At 42.4% G+C, this 16,571-nt stretch overlaps 1 protein-coding gene across 1 annotated transcript in view; it reads right to left on the minus strand.

The window, feature by feature from the left end:
- The window catches only part of SLC29A4 (solute carrier family 29 member 4), a 43,127-nt gene that overhangs the window by 19,019 nt on the left and 7,537 nt on the right, over positions 1-16,571 (minus strand). Inside the window, exons 3-4 of the mRNA XM_027874295.1 lie at positions 10,093-10,206; positions 5,306-5,434 (exon numbers count right to left, since the gene is read on the minus strand). Of these exons, the coding sequence (XP_027730096.1) occupies positions 5,306-5,434; positions 10,093-10,206 (243 nt within the window). The remainder of the gene's footprint in view (positions 1-5,305; positions 5,435-10,092; positions 10,207-16,571) is intronic.

The following is a 16,571-nucleotide window of genomic DNA, read 5'->3' on the forward strand; positions in this document are numbered from 1 at the left end:
TCGGGGTAGGGTGGTAGTAGCCTCAGGTGCAATTGGGGGGCATTGAATAAAAATAAGGGGGCTGTGGAAGCTTAAGGAAAGAAGAGAAGAAAATTTTGAAAAACCGTTCGTACATGTTTCATCCTTTGTGTAACAGAGTTAAAGTCGTAATGATTACATTATTTTCCAAACAAACACACAAAATGCAAGTTATAACTTATCAGTGATGAAGTCCGAGACAGGTCTTAACAAGCAAGTGTTGGCAGGCAAGCTTGTTGTGCATGGTTGGGAAGTCCAGCATGCATTGGCAGGAAGTGTGTGTAATGACTTGTTTACAATACAATACTGTTTGGTTACATGAAGCAATATTGCATCATCAAAATTTCAATGTAGGGAAAAAACAGAAATTTATAATAAATTATTAAATTTAAGATCCATCACTTAAAAAAATTTACAGTTTTTTGAAATGTTGCAAACTAAAAATAAAAACAATTAAAGGGTTTAAAAAAGTAGATTTTGAGGGAGGCGCTGAGTAAATTTTTTTTATTTTAAAGGGGCCGGTAGGCCAAATAAGTTTGGGAACCTTTGGATCCAGGGAACTTCTCCTAGGCTGTACCTGAAATCTCTGGGACTTTTTAATTAGTCCTCTAGACCAGTGGTCTCCAAACTGTTTTAATCATGTACCCCACCAGTAAAACATGTTTAAGCATCCCCCCCACCCCATATGTGTATATTGATATTTATTAATTTTTATGTAACTGAAGGTTCAAATCTAAGCATTTGTATGTATGACTCTCTCTGTATAGATGTGTATGTAACCTGAGGCTCAAACCTAGACATTTGCACAGGATTCTTCTCATATTGGGAGAGAATGAGTAGTCTCCAACACTGCCCTCCTTCAGGCCTGGATAGTAATCACTCTCTCCATCAATGAGAAGAATCCCATGCAAATGCCTAGCCTTGAGCCTCGGGTTACATATATACCTATACTTCCCTATTAAGAATTATGTACATTATACAATTTATGCAAAAATAAAAATTAAAAAAAAGAATGAAATAAAGATGATATGGTATTTGATCTTAGAGTCAATAGGGAGCCACTGGAGTTTATTGATTACAGGAAGGGTATAGTCAGACCTACACTATAGGAATATCAATTTGGCAGCTAGGTGGAGGATGGAACAGTGTAGGGAGAGACTCAAGGCAGAGAGACCAATGAGAAGGTTGTGGTGAGAATCCAGGTGAGAGGTGATGAGGGACTGAACAAAGGTGATGACTGTGTGAGTGGAGAGAGGGGGTCAAACTCAAGAACTTGTGAAGGTAGAAACAGGGGAGATTTGTAAAGTAACTAGCCATGTGCTTGATGAAACTGAATAAGGAGTAAAAGACGACACCAAGGTTATGATTTTGGGTCGATGGGAAGGATGACAGAAATAGGGAACCTGGGAAGAGGGGTGGATTTGGGGAGAAAGATCTTGTAAAGACTGTAGCACACCCATGCTGGCTGACTCTGGCGACTCACTCTGTCCCACCCAAAAGAGAAAGAGGGAGGTGGAGCTCTTAGTGGTTGCTGCTTGGGAGCAGAGAACCTGTCCTTTTGGGGTTTCTGCTATAGCTACAAGGTGATCTGAGGTGGAGGGGAGAGAGGATAGAAGGTGGGTATGCTGGGTGGGAGATGAGTGGGGGTGGGGGATTTTCCCAATGGTATTCATGTAGCTATTGCTATCAGTGCTTGAGTAGAGGTTAGGTTTTAACTACTCAGAGGGAATGATATTTGACTCAGAAGGCTGGAAACTGGGAATTTGAACTGTGGAGGGAGTTGATAGTGTTGGGTGATAAGCACAGATGTAGTTGTGTTGGAAACAAGTCCCACTATTATAGGGAGGGTGGGATTTGACCCCTCTTCTTACCCTTTGATTGGTTGATGACATATTCCTTGCGGTTAGGCCCCTGCCCACTAGGACTTTGGAGACTACTGTTTTAGACCATATTAACCAACTCCCCCCCACCCCTTCCATAGAATGTAAGCTCTTTGAGGGCAGGCATTGTTTTACATTTTTATCTTTTTATCCCCAGTACCAAACACAGTGTTTGACGGATAGTAGATGTTTAATAAGTGATCGTTGAATTGAATTGAATTGAGCTAGGTGTCAAAGCGGACAGAGTGCCAGGCCGGGAGTTAGGAAGCTCAGCCTAAGACAATTAGGAGCTGTGTTCAAATTCGGAGCTAAGTTCAAATCTAGCCTAAGACAATTAGGAGCTGTGTGACCCTGGGCCTCTGTTTTGCTTCAGTGAGGACCAAGTGAGATAATAATTATAAAACACTATGCTGTCACACAGTAAACACTACATACGTGTTATTTATTATGATTAGTTCTAGATCAGGGGTGGGGACCCTGCGGCCTTGAGGCCACATGTGGCCTTCTAGGTCCTTGGGCTCGGTCTTTTGACTGAGTCAAGTTTTACAGAACAAATCCTTTTATTAAGGGGATTTGTTTTGTGAAGTTTGGATTCATTCAAAGGGTCACACCTGAGGTCCTAGAGGGCCACATGTGGCCTTGAGGCCGAAGGTTCCCCACCCCTGTTCTAGACCAAGTACTCCAGCTAGAAGTGCCCTTTTCAACCCTACTTCTTAGAATCCCTAGTTTCTTTCAAGGCTTGGCTCAAGTACTACCTTCTATATGAAACTTTTCCTGATCCCTTCAACCAATATCCAAAAATTCAATATCCGATAAACATTTATTAAGGACCTACTACGTGCCAGGTACTGTGCTAAGCACTGGGGACACAATGAATAAAGACAGTCCCTGCCCTAAGGAGTTTATAGTCTAAAGGGGGAGATGACACCCAAAAGGAGGCAGGAAAGGGGGGAAGGACACCAGCGGGCATCTTGTTTCAGGGAGTTAAAACCAGGCAGAGCAGCAGACGCAGAGTGGAGTGAGCTCAGGGTCCAGTTTCTAGCCTTCTATAAAGGAAGGCATTGGGAAGAGTTTGCTACTCCACCCTCCTGCCCTCTAATCAGAGGGGAGAGGAGGCTGAGGGAGGAGGTGTCAATCAAAGCTTGAATGAGTAGCCTGGTGGTGAGTTTAGAAGTGACAAGCTTATCCTAAGAAGGTCAGTTTGTCTATAGAGTTGAATCTTGGCAGAGAAGCAAAGTAGAATTGGAAAAGTCTGATTTCTAATTCCTTCCTCCAAAATTAACTTGCATCAGTCTTGCAATTTTACATTATACATATACATTTACACATATATACTATATATGTTGTATGTATATGTGTGTGCATGTGTATATATGTATGTGTATGTGTATATATGTGTGCATATATATGTATGTATATACACACATGAACACACATATACACATGCTGTCTCCCCCAGGTAGAATGAAAGCTTCTTGGGAACAAGGATTGTTTGATGTTTGTCTTTATATATCCCCGTGCCTAGTACTGTATGTGGCACATAGTAGATATTTAAAAAATGCTTGTTGATGAAGGGATTATTGATCAGGCCTACTCCCTCACTGGCCCAACTCCCTCCAATAGTGAAGATGAGGGATGGGCAGGCCTCATAGGCCTATAGGGCCCCTCCACGGCTCCCATACCACTTGCCTTTCCACATCCAGCTCTGGGAAGCTGAGTCCTTTCTGAACTCCTCATCACCCCCACCCCCCAGGCTTTCCTTGGCAGAAGGGAGACGGGCCCAGAACCCTCTGGATTCTCACTGCAGATGAGGGGAGCGCCCCTGGGTCTGTAGGCCACCCAGCTCACCCACCTCATAAAACAGCAATAAAACAGACCATAAACATTGGTGGGAGTAGTTAGTGCTGATTAGCTGGCAGAAGCCTAGGTTTCTAGGAGTGGGTGAAATATCTGGCCAGACTATGGCAACCAGATGGAGGCTTTCCTGACCATTATCAAGTTTCGCCGTCTTCGGCTGCTGACAGAGCTGGCATGAAGGTCTTGGAAAGAGCCATCCCCCAGGGCAGACAGATAAAGTATCCCATTGGGCTAACTGATTCTTGCCTGTGAACAGAATGGAAATAATGCAGAAGTCTTTCTTTCCCCCTTCCTTCTTGGCGCCCCCCCCCAAATCCCTGACTCAATTTAAAACTACTAAAAAAAAAAAAGAATCAATCCATAAATGTTTGTACCATCCAGGCCATACTTTATTTAATCACAATTTATCAGAATAGAAGTTTCTGGAAGCTAGAGGCTGAAGATGTGAGCAGCTTCAGAATGGTGCCTAGTTATATTGGAAAAGACTGAGGAATATTCAGTTATTTAGGACCACCTAATATCAGGCCATTTTCTCTTTTATAAAATACTCAGGAAGTCACAGGGGCACAGATTTAGAAACAGAAAGGTCCTTAGAGGCTATTAAATCCAACCCCTTCATTTTACAGATGAGGAAACTGAGGCCCAGAGAAGTTAAGGGACTTACCCAAGGTCAGAGACTCATAGATCTAAAGTTGGAAGAGACCTTAGAGGCCATCTATTTCTTTTTTTTTTCTTTTCTTTTTTTTTTTTTTTGGTAAGGCAATGGGGTTAAGTGACTTGCCCAAGGTCACACAGCTAGTAAGTGTCAAGTGTTTGGCCTGAGGCCGGATTTGAACTCAGGTCCTCCTGGCTTCAGGGCTGGGGCTCTAGCCACTGTGACATCTAGCTGCCCTGAGGCCATCTATTTCAACCTCATTTTACTGATGAGGAAACTGAGGCCCAGATTTGCTCAAGGTTTAACAGGTGATAAGCATTAGAGGAGAGATTTAAGCCCAGGTTTTTCTAATTCTAGAACCGGTCTTTCATTCCACCACTTGGAAGGACATAGTCAGGAAGAGCAGCCTGGGGCTTACCTGCCCCCCTCTCCTGAGGAGTTGACCCTGCTTTGGCTAAATCTCACCCCTACCCCAGAACTGAGGCTGAAGTGGTGATTTTCCCCTCTCCGTACTGCTTGGTGAGCTCCTCTTGCCTAGAGATCAGGTTCTAGGTCAGACATGGAGAAGAGCTGTCATTCCCTGTCTTCCCTCCCCAACCCCCAACATCATGGAGACTTTGGGGCCAACTGAAGGGTTAGAACTATATCAGGACTCTCAGACCCATTGAACTCCCTTAAAAGAGGGTAAGCCTCAGAGCCAAATCAATCTTTCCAGGACCTGGGGCAAGCCCAGGGCCGAGGCATACACTGGAGACCAAGACATTTCCTCATTGCCTCATCCCCTCCCAGATCTTGTGCTTACCTAGGCCAGCCTCCCCGAGGGCACTGTCAATAATGTAAGGGGTCACTGGCATTCCCTCACTCCTTTAACCCATCTGGGACAGCTTTCACCTACCTGTACAACCAAAGGCCACCGTCCCCACAGCAGCCAAGTTGATGGCATACGCCTGTGTCTGGGAGAAGAGCTGCAGCCAGACATCACAGATGCTGACAAACAGGAGGGGGCCCACTGCAAAGAAGTAACCTGCAGAGAAGACATCCAGAACAGTCAGGGGTAAGGCTGGGGGAGCCCTGGGTTCATCTCCCAGGGTAAGGCTCAGAAGGAAGGAGCTCCATACCTGCTCCCTAAGTAGTCAGTCAGGAGGGCAGCTGCAGCCTCAGCTTTCTGTCCCATCCACGTGCGGATCACACTTAGAATGGAAAGCCATCTTAGAGATCACTTAATCCAGGGATTCTTAACCTGGCATTTATAAACTTATTTTTAAAATATTTTGATAACTGAGTTTCAATATAATAAATTTCTTTTGTAATCCTGTGTATTTTATTTTATGCATTTAAAATCATTATTTTTGAGAAGGGGTCCATTGGCTTCACCATACTGTCCAAGGTGGTTCATGATACATAAAAATGTTAAGAACTCTTTATTTAGCACCATCCCCTTATTTTACAGATAGGGAAGCTGAGGGAAGCCAGAGAGGTGGTTATTCACCCCAAATTTTGTTGTTGTTCAGTCATTTTCTGTTCTGTTTGACTCTTCATGACCCTATTTGGTGTTTTCTTGGTAAAGATACTGGTGTGGTTTGCCATTTCCTTCTCCAGTTCATTTTAGAGATGAGAAAACTGAGGCAAACAGGGTCACACAGCTAGTAAGTGTCTGAGGCTGGATTTGAACTCAAGTCTTCCTGACTCCAGGCCCAGTGCTCTACTCACTGCAGCACCTAACTGTCCAAGGATACATTGGTAGAAAATAGCAGACCCTTTCACTCAGGAATCAGTACTGTCTTCCACCACATCACATTGGATAGAGAGATAAAAATCTTCCCTGGAGAATCCATCAGCTGCCTAATTTTTCTCATTGTCCTAACTCCACAGTGGTCAATATTCTGATAAAACTAGGTATTGCTGAAAGCTCCCAGGTATCTTAAGGTTGTCTACAAAGAAGCAAGTAGGTGAGTAGATTAATTTCACATTCACACAGTGGAATCTAGTGATTTGTACATGGAGGGGATGGAGAGATTTGAGGTGGGAGGGCCCTTTGTTTTGGATGCCATAAGGTATAGCATGGGGGGAGAGTGGGCACTGTATGTCTGTGAACTGCTGAGAAGTGAAGGTGATAGAGAGTCATAGAACGGTAGAAGCTGGGAAGGACCTTAGAGATCACGGTGGAAAGAGGGATGAATTTAGCCCTGGAGACCCTTGGTTTGAATCTTATCTATGCCGTGGAGGCAGCTAGGTGGCTCAGTGGGTAGAGCACTGGGCCTGGAGGAAGACCTGAATTAAAATCTAGCCTTCAGATACCTACTAGTTGCGTGACCCTAGGCAAGTCACTTAACCTCTGTCTGCCTCAGTTTCCTCAACCATAAAGTGGGGATAATAATAGCACTACCTTACTGGATTTGTTACAAGGATCAGATGAGATAACATTTGTAAAGTACTTAAAATGGTGCCTGACTTGAACGTAGGAGCTATATAAATGCTTATTCCCTTCTCTTTGCACTAATTACCTGTGTAATCTTGAGTAAATCATTTAACCTCTCTGGGCCTCAGTTTCCTTATCTGGTGTTTGGACTAGATCAGTGGTTCTTAAAGTGGGGTTCTCAAACCCCTGGAGGTCCTCAAAACCCTTTTTGGGGGACTATGAGGTCAAAAGTAGTTTCATAATAATACTAAGGTTTTTATTTGCCCATTAAAACACTGCTCCCTTTTCCAACTACTTGTCTATATGAGGCTAGATTTACTATACACATGTCAACCAAAACACCATATCGCAACAGATTGACCGTAGAGGAAGATAAGAGAATTCAGCTATCTTTTGTTAAGTTAGACATTAAAGAAATTTGGGCAGTGAGGTAGCACAGTGGCTAGAGTGCTAGACCTGGAATCAGGAAGACTCATCTTCCTGAGTTCAAATCTGGCCTCAGACACTTACTAGCTGTGTGATCCTGGGCAAGTCACTTAACCTTATTTGGCTCAGTTTCCTCATGTATAAAAATGAGCTGGAGAAGGAAATGGAAAACTACTCCAGTATCTTTGCCAAGAAAAACCTAAATGGAATGACAAAGAGTCAGACCCAATTGAAAAACAACAAAAAAAGAAATTTGATTTTTTTTTTGGCTAGGCAATGGGGTTAAGTGACTTGCCCAGGGTCACATAACTAGTAAGTGTCAAGTGTCTGAGGCCGGATTTGAACTCAGGTCCTCCTGACTCCAGGGCCATTGTTCTATCTACTATGTCACCTAGCTACTCTCCAAAAAAAGAAATTTGAAAAAAAAAAATATGTGAAACAGTGCTACTGTTTTCATTAAGTTTTTTTGTCTTGGAAAATATAGTCATTTTGCATAAAAATATGTCATTTATGTTAATATGTAATGTTTAAATTTAATTAGTGAAAATATTTTTTGAAATTTATCAGCTTTAATTTCCAATATGGTAAATATCCATAGATATAAGATGCTTAAATAAAAGCTATTGGGGGTTCTTAATAATTTTTAAAAATGAAAAGGGGTCCTGAGACCAACCGGACCAGAGGTCCTGTCTGGCTATAAATCTATGATCACCTGATGCTCTGCCCTCATTTTAAAAAAGAAAGTAATTTATTGTAAGCCTAACCTGCAACAATAAAATCAATTAAACACATTTGCAACTAATTAAACTTTTAAAAGACCTTCAACCTACAGATCTCATAACAACTTATCTTCCCTCTGTCTACTTCAACCATTTTTCTTTGTCTATATTTGTACATTGCTTTTATATAGTCTTCTTTTATAGCCTGTGGTTCCCTTGGTCTTCTGGTTCTGTTTTCTTCATATTCATTTTTTCTTTTAAGTTTTTTCTTTCTTTCTTTTTTTTATTATGAAGTCAATAAACATGAACATTTTGTTTTATAAAGAACAGAAAAGATGATTAAAAAAGTGACCTATCACACTTTTTTCCAAGTGTATGTATACTAAATTTAATGCAGCAGTCATAACAAAACTGCCTTGTTTATCAGTGTTCCCTTCTGAATTTTCCCCCATAGAAGTTCTTTTCTGTGTAATAATGCTAATAATAACTAACATTATTATAGCATTTTAAGGTTTGTAATCACTTTACATACGTTGTCTCATTTGATCCTGATATTCACCATGGAAAATGATTTTTAATCCCATTTTATGGAAGAGGAAACTGAGGTTAAGTGACTTGCTAAGGGTCACACAACTAGGCAGATTTGAACCCAGGTCTTCCTGAATCTAGGTCTAGTGTTCTAGCCATTGCACCACCTAGCTGTAACTTTCAATTATTTGGTATCAGTCTTTTCAGATTTCTTCATACTCGTCCTTCTTAACTGTATCTTAGCTCTAGGATTTACTTTCTGTGTGACCTTAGGTGAGTCATTTTCTCTTTGAACCTATTACCTCATCTGTAAAATGGGATGATGATACATAGATCATCTATTTTATAGAGTGGGAAGTTGTAGGAAAAGTGCTTTGTAAACCTTGAAGCGCCATATGAATGTGAATTATCATCTTCATCTTCATCATCATTTTCAGGGCCTCGGGAAACTGAGACCCAGAATTAGGAAGAGAATGACTTGGCAAAGTCACATAGCCAGTTTGTGGCAGGCGGAACTAGGGTAATGCAACGGAATGATCTCTGCACTGGAGTCAAAGGTACCGTGTTTGAATCCAGATTCTGCCACTTACTACTTGGGTAACCTTGGGTAAGTCACTTAACTTCTTTTGGCCTCAGTTTTCTCCTTGTAAAATTGATGACCTCTTAGGTCCCTTCTATCTCTATATCTATGATCCTTAGAACTTTAACTCTGTATTTGTATGTCCAGCCCTTAGCACAGTGCCTGGCAAACAGTAAGTGCTTAATAAATGCTTCTTGGTTGATAAGTCAAGTATCAACTGTTGAGAGGACCATATACCTTCAATGTAGTGATTCTGCTAGGAATGAGAAGGAACTATTTGGCCTAACCACCCTCATTTTACAGATGAGGAAACTGAGGCAAACAGGGTTAAGTGACTTGCTGAGGTTCACACAGCCAGTAAGTGTCTGAGGCCGGATTTGAACTCAGGTCTTCCTGACTCCAGGCCCAGCATTCTATCCACTGCACCACCTAGAGGCCCATGTACTTTTTTTAGCTGGGGCCTTCCGGGCAAGTTTGCCATATTTTGATGATGAGCACTGGACCTTTAGTCAGGAGCCCTGAGTTCAAATCCAGCCCCAGACACTTAATAAGCTGACTGAGTCACTATCTACCTCACTTTCTTCATTTTTAAAATAGGGATAATTATTACTACCTATCTCCTAGGGTTGTTGTAAAGATCAAATGAGATAATATTTGTAAACTCCTTTGCAACTTAATTGCACACGTATAACCTATATAAAATTGCTTACCGTCTCAAGGAAAGGGAAGGGGAAGGAGGGAGGGAGAAAATTTGGAATCAAAATTTAAAAACAACAAATGTTAAAAATTGTCCTTACAAGTAATTTGGAAAAAATAGAATATTATTTTTAAAAAGTGCTTCGCAATTCTTAAAACATGGTAATAGATGCTAGTGGTCTTATGATGACTGGAACTTTAGGTCAGTGGGGTAGAGCTGTTTTGGGGACAAGACTTTTCCCATTCCACAGAGAAGACAACAATTGGCTGGCCTTCAGGTGAGCCCTGAGACATGGGGAAGGGCATTCACTTACCCACAGTGATCCTCGTGTGTAAACTCAGCATCTCCACCAGGGCGTTGTTCAGGAGGACAGCCACCAAGGCCACAAGGATGTAGGTGAGGCTCATGTCAAACACAATTGAAGTCCCTGTAGTACAGGGAGAATGAGGTCAGAAAAAAGTTGCTCCTCCCCTGCCTGTTCTCTCCCCAGCCAAAAGGCATGATACAGCTAGGTGGCTCAGTGGATAGAGTACCGGCCCTGGAGTCAGGAGGACCTGAGTTCAAATCCGGCCTCAGACACTCGACACTTACTATCTGTGGAACCCTGGGCAAGTCGCTTAATCCCATTGCCTAGTGAAGAAAAAAAAAAGGCATGATACTGCTTCTGCGGAGGGACCTGGCAGAAGAAAAGACCTTCCCTTCTGTTTTGGATGCTCTTTGTGGAACAGACTTCATCTGGCTCCCCATCACACACAGGCCATTTTTCCTTCTGCCCCTCCCCCAGTTTCACTGCTTACTAGGCCATTTAGAGGAGGAGGGGTCCAGTTAGGACTGTGTCTCTCTTAGACAGTGTGGCAGTCAAGAAGCAGCTGCTGGTGAGTGACAGAATGGCCTATGTTTGCTGAGATGAGAGAGATTCTCCAAGTCTTTGAAATTGCTCTCTGACTAAGCACTTGGTGGGTTGGGGGAGGGAAGCATAGAGAGTAGATGGTATCACGTAATGGATAGAGTGCTGAACTTGCACTCAGAACCTGTTGTTCAGTCAATTCAGTTGTGTCAGACTCTTTGTGACCCCATCTGGGGTTTTGTTGGCTGAGATACTGGAGTGGTTTGCCATTTCCCTCTTCAGCTCATTTCACAAATAAGGAAACTGAGGCAAACAGGGCAAAGTGACTTGCCCAAGGTCTCATAGCTAGTTAAGGTCTGAGGTCAAATTTGAACTCAGGTCTTCCTGATTCCAAGCTCTGGTGCACCACTTAACTGCCTATTGTACTCAGAAGACCTGGGGTCATATAATGCCCCTACTATATGATCATGTGAACATGACCTCTCAGAGGCATTTTTCTCATCCATAAAAAGGGGATTATTATACTTGTATTACCCAACTCATGGGATTCTTATGAAGGAAATATTTTGCAAACTGTAAAGCACTATATAAATATAAATTATCATTAGGATCAGAGAGTTGGGGCTAAAGGGGACATTAGAAATCATCAATTCCCACCCCCACTGTCATTATATAGTTGAAGAAACTAGACCCAGAGAGGTTAAGCTCAGGGTCACACAGCTAGTGAGAGTCTGAGGCCAGATTCCAACCCAGGTATTCCTATTCCAAGGTCAGCATTTTATCCACCACATGCTGCTGCCTCTCGAGACCTTAACACTTTCCCAGCCTTTTTACTGATGTTTCCCTCAAATATTCAATTGATGAGAGGCTTGGGAAGTGGGAAAGGGCATTGCATTACCCACAGTGATCCTATCATCTCATTTTGTGCTAGAAATCATCTTCATGATTGACAGTGGGTGGCACAGTTAATTGAAATTCTTCTCAAAACTCTACATCTCAGTCCTTCTCATTTCCCCCATTTTGGTGTTTTCTGTCCCTATTCCCCAGTCCCCACCACGCCTACTCCTCTTCCTGATATTCTGATTTCTATTGAGGAAACCATCATCCAGCTAGTCAGCCATGTTTCCAATCTCAGAGTCATCCTCGCTCTCTTTTGTCCAATTAGTGGCTTAAATCCTGTCAATTTCCCTGCCACCTCTTGCATCTGTCCTGTACTCTGCATCCACACAGCCACTACACTCATTCAGACCCTCATCACCTCTTACCCAGATTATTACAATTGTTTCCTAACTGGTCTTTCCCTACTCCAAACCATCCTCTATATAGCTGCCAAGTGATATTCCTGAAGCACAAATCTCTCCGTGCCAGTTACTCCCCTGCTTGACAAACATCAATGGCTCCCATTTGCCTCTAGGATCACATATAAACTCCTCTGTTTGGCATTCAAAGCCCTTCATAATCTGCCTCTAGCCCATCTTTCGACACTTATTAGACATAACTGCCACTTCCACACTCCTCACTCCAGCAAAACCAGCTAACTACAAAGCTGGCTATCCTCCATGCACAATATTCCATCTCCTAATTTGATACCTTTGCACGGGCAGTGCGCTATGCCTGGAATGCACTCCATCCCCACATCCACTTCTGGGAATCTCTAATTTCCTTCAGAGCTCAGATCAAGTGCCAGCTTCTTGACCTCCCCAGCAGCTAGTGTCTAGCCCTGAAATTACTTTGCATTTACTCTGCATGTAGATTTTATTTCCTTGTGTGCATGTGTGTTGTTTCCTCAATAGAATGTAAGCTTCTTGAAGGCAGTTATGTTGCATTTTTGTTTTGGTATCTCCAGCATCTAGTGCAGTGCCTGACACATAGTAGGTGCTTAATAAATGTCTGTTGGTTGATTGGAGAGATTGGCTTCCTAACTATTTTCTTACCTAAAAGTGGTAAAAACTTTTTCAACACTGTAGGTCATCTCAAAGATTCTATGACTATTTCCCCCTTGTTGACAAAGAAACAAATAGGAATTTTTTCATGTTGAAGGGAGCAGAGTAGTGGTGGTTAAGTCTAGGTCCAGGTGTGACCCATTCTTCTTCCCAGCATCCCTGATAATGGTTGGAGTGCTGGGCCTGGAGTCAGGAAGACTCATCTTCCTGAGTTCAAATCCAGCCTCAGACACTAGCTGTATGACCCTGGGCAAGTCACTTCACTCTGTTTGCTTCAGTTTCCTCATTTGTAAAACATGAGATGGAGGAGGAAATGGCAAACCACTCCAGCATCTTTGCCAGGAAAACCCCAAATGGGGTCATGAAGAGTTGGACACAGCTCAACAACAACTCTGTAGCAATCACAGTTTAGCATTTCTTTGCAGAGAGCCTGGAATGAATATTAACAGTAGCCTGGGTAACTTATGCTGTAACATTTCACCAGCTCTGTGCTTAGAACCATAGGATCATAGGAGCCTAGATTTAGAACTAAAAGGGACACTAGAGACCATCGAGTCCAATGCCCTCATTTTATAAATGAGAAAACTGAGACACAGAATAGTTAAGTGATTTGTCACACATCTTGTAAGTATCTGAGTGAGGATTTGAATTCAGATTTTCCTACCACAGCTGCCACACATAGCACTTAATATAAGTGACCCCAGCCTCTGGAGAAACATAAGGGGAAATTTAGTAATTTATTATAAAAGGACTATGAATTGTCAATCAGAAAATCATGAAACTGGGACTTTTTCACCTCACAGACCAGAAATTACACATCTGAACGAGGTTTCATAGAATAGCAGGACTAGAAGGTATTTCAAAGGCCATCTAGACCAACCTGTACCAAAGCAGAAAAACTCTCTGTGATAACCCAACTGAAAAGTCATCTAACTTCTTCTTGAAGATCTCTACTGATGGGGAGCTCACTACCTCTTGAGGCAGCCCACTCCATTTTGGGATAGCTTTAATTATTAGGAACTTTTCCTTATACACAGCTGAAAACTTTCACTCTGTAATTTAAAGCCATGGCATCCTGCTGGAGCCAAATAGAAAAGTAGAATCCTTCTTCTACTTGACAGCCCTCCAAAAACATGAAGACAACTATCTTAAAGTTCCTATCCCCAACCCATCCAAGTTCCCTTTTCTCCAGGCTAAACATTTTCAGTTCCTTTAAGCCATCTTCATATGGCATAGAGGTCAGTTCTTCTGGACATCTTAATTACTTTCTTCTCACGTCCCTTTGCATCAGTTCATACAAGTCTTTTTATGTTTCTCTGAAACGATTCCCTTGATTATTTCTTATAACGCAGTCATATTCCATCACATTCACAAAACCTAATTCATTTAGTCATTCCCCAATTGATTGGTATCCCCTCATTTTCCAATTCTTTGATACCGCAAAAAGATCTGGTGTAATTATTTTTGTACATATAAGTGCAAAAATATTCTCCTTTCTTTCCTGGGTCAAAGCTTAATAGTTTTTTGGGCATGGTTCCAAATTGTTTTCCAGAGTGGTTGGACCAGTTCACAGGTCCATAAACAACGCATTAATGTACCTGTTTTTCCATAGTCCCCCCAGGGTTTGTCTGAGGCTGAGCAAGGTTAAGAGACTTGCCCAAGGTTCACACAAATAACAAATGCCTCAATGAGGATTTGAACTCACTTGCCTCCAAGTCTAGCACACTATCCACTCTGCCACCTACTGGCCACTCTTTGCAACATCCTCAATGGTGGCAAAGCTTCATCTTTTGAGGATGGATTTGATTTTTGGAAACAGCCCAGTCATTCAAAGTTCATTCTGGTGACCAATATGGGGGGATATGAGACTGTTTGGAGAGGGCGATATGACAAAGAAAGCTTGACTATAAAGTATGTGGTTTGTAAACCGGCTTTGGTGGCTCTTCTCAATGATAGTTCCCTAATGGTTTAAGCAATGGTATTCTCCCATTGGAATAAGTGCACAGTCTCCCAAAGGTAACTCTGACCTGGATGGACATATTCCAGTTTGTTTTAGAAATGACCCAGTCTTATCAATTTATATATCTGATCATTGTAACCATGGGACAGGAGGAGTAAGATGAACCAGTGAAGGAGATACAGAAGGATCAGTCAGACAAGTAGGAAGAGAACCCAGAGAGAAGTGTTATTTGTCTACATCGAATAAATGATTGGTTTCTCCATCTCTGCTTTTGAGATCCTGGGTGCTGAGAATAGGAATCATTGCTAAAAAGCTGGTTGCTAGGAACTGGATTCTTAATCCTGGTGATGCGTTTGCCCTGACCCCCTTCCAGCCTGTCCCCTTGTTCTTCTCAGGACCAAAGGCATGGGACAAGTTTTAAGACAGCGAGGCAAGACTATCTGGGCCTCTTGGAGCAACTAAACTCATGACTTTGCCCTCCCTAATACCACCCTCTAGCCACCTGAGCTATTTGAAGGGCCATATTACTGAAGGACCATGAGTTCTTATGACTCTCCAGTCATGTTTAACAAGGAGCACCCTCTCCAGGTACGAGGATGACAGTAAAGGTTACCACCATCTTTACTGTCTACAAAATGAGTAGTTTTTTTCCCTTTCTGTGCCTGAATGGGCTTGCTTATTTATAAGGTTTTTGAGTCATTTGAGGCTGTCCCTCCTGGATACATTAACCAATGCTAATCTGTAAACTTCCATAAGTCACAGATTTACTTGCCAAATGTCCTACATTTTTATATCCTCATCCCAGCAAATAGGGGGGCACCATTGCTGGGCCTACCGGCTTATTGTTTGGTTGTTTTCAGTTGCGTCTGACTTTTTCTGATCCCATCTGGGGTTTTCTTGGCAAAGATACTGGGACAGTTTGCCATTTCCTTATCCAGCTCATTTTGCTGATGAGGAAATGGAGGCAAACAGGGCTAAGTGACTTGCCCAGGGTCACACAGCTAGTACGTGTCTAAGGCTGGATTTGAACTCAGGTCTTCCTGACTCCAAGCCTGGCACTATATTCACTGTGCCACCTAGCTGAGCTTCTAGCCAAAACCAAAAAAAGAAAAATCACAGGACTCAGGAGCTAAAAGAGTTCTGACAGATCCCACTTTGCCTCCTTGGTCAGTGGTTTACATCTAGACTCTGGAAAGGGTTTGATTCTCCCCAGTCCCAAACCCTGTTCCTCTCCTCAGCACCCAGGGTCTCAGGAGCAGAGATAGCTTAATTAACAATTTAATTAATAAATTATATATAAATATAATTTAATTAACAAATTAATAACAAACAAATCATTTGATTGATGGAAACAAATGATGCCATTCTCTCTGGGTTCTCCTCCCACTTGTCTGACTACTTTTCTGTGTCTCCTTCATTGGCTCATCTTCCTCCTCCTATCCCATGGTTACAATAATCTGTCCAGTGTATTTGACTATATGGCCAACTCCAATCTCTCTCCTGAATCTCAGGTTGGCACCAGCAGCTGCCTGTTGGACACCTCCACCTAGATGCCCCATCACAAACTCAACATTTCTAAAACTGAACTCCTAATCATCTTCCCCTCCAAATCTGTCCCTCCTTCCTACTTCCCTGTTTCTGCTGATATTACCACTGTCTTCCTAGTCACCTAAGCTCAAAACCTCAAAGCCGTCTTCATTATCAGCCTTCTCTAAGCCCTCACATCTAATCTGCTGTCAAACTCCGTTCCTATCTCCATCATGTCCCTTTCATCCTTATCTTTAAGGATGACCTAGACGGCTCTGGAGGAGAGAGTGAGGCAGGTGACTTTGCACAGCCCTCTCTCACTTAAATCCAATTCCCTTGTAAGTCACAACATCACCTTCCTGATGCATTCTCTTTGAGAATGAAGGACAAACAACAATCAACAATCTGTGAATAGTAGTAACTGTCCCACTAGAGACCCAACTTGCCAGTTCCAGGTGGGCAATGAACCTCCTTCCTTCTGTCTTTCTTTCTTTCTTTCTTTCTTTCTTTCTTTC

This window comes from Vombatus ursinus, unplaced genomic scaffold (genome assembly GCF_900497805.2).
Source record: "Vombatus ursinus unplaced genomic scaffold, bare-nosed wombat genome assembly UNPS02014807.1, whole genome shotgun sequence".
Classification (NCBI taxonomy): Eukaryota; Metazoa; Chordata; class Mammalia; order Diprotodontia; family Vombatidae; genus Vombatus; species Vombatus ursinus.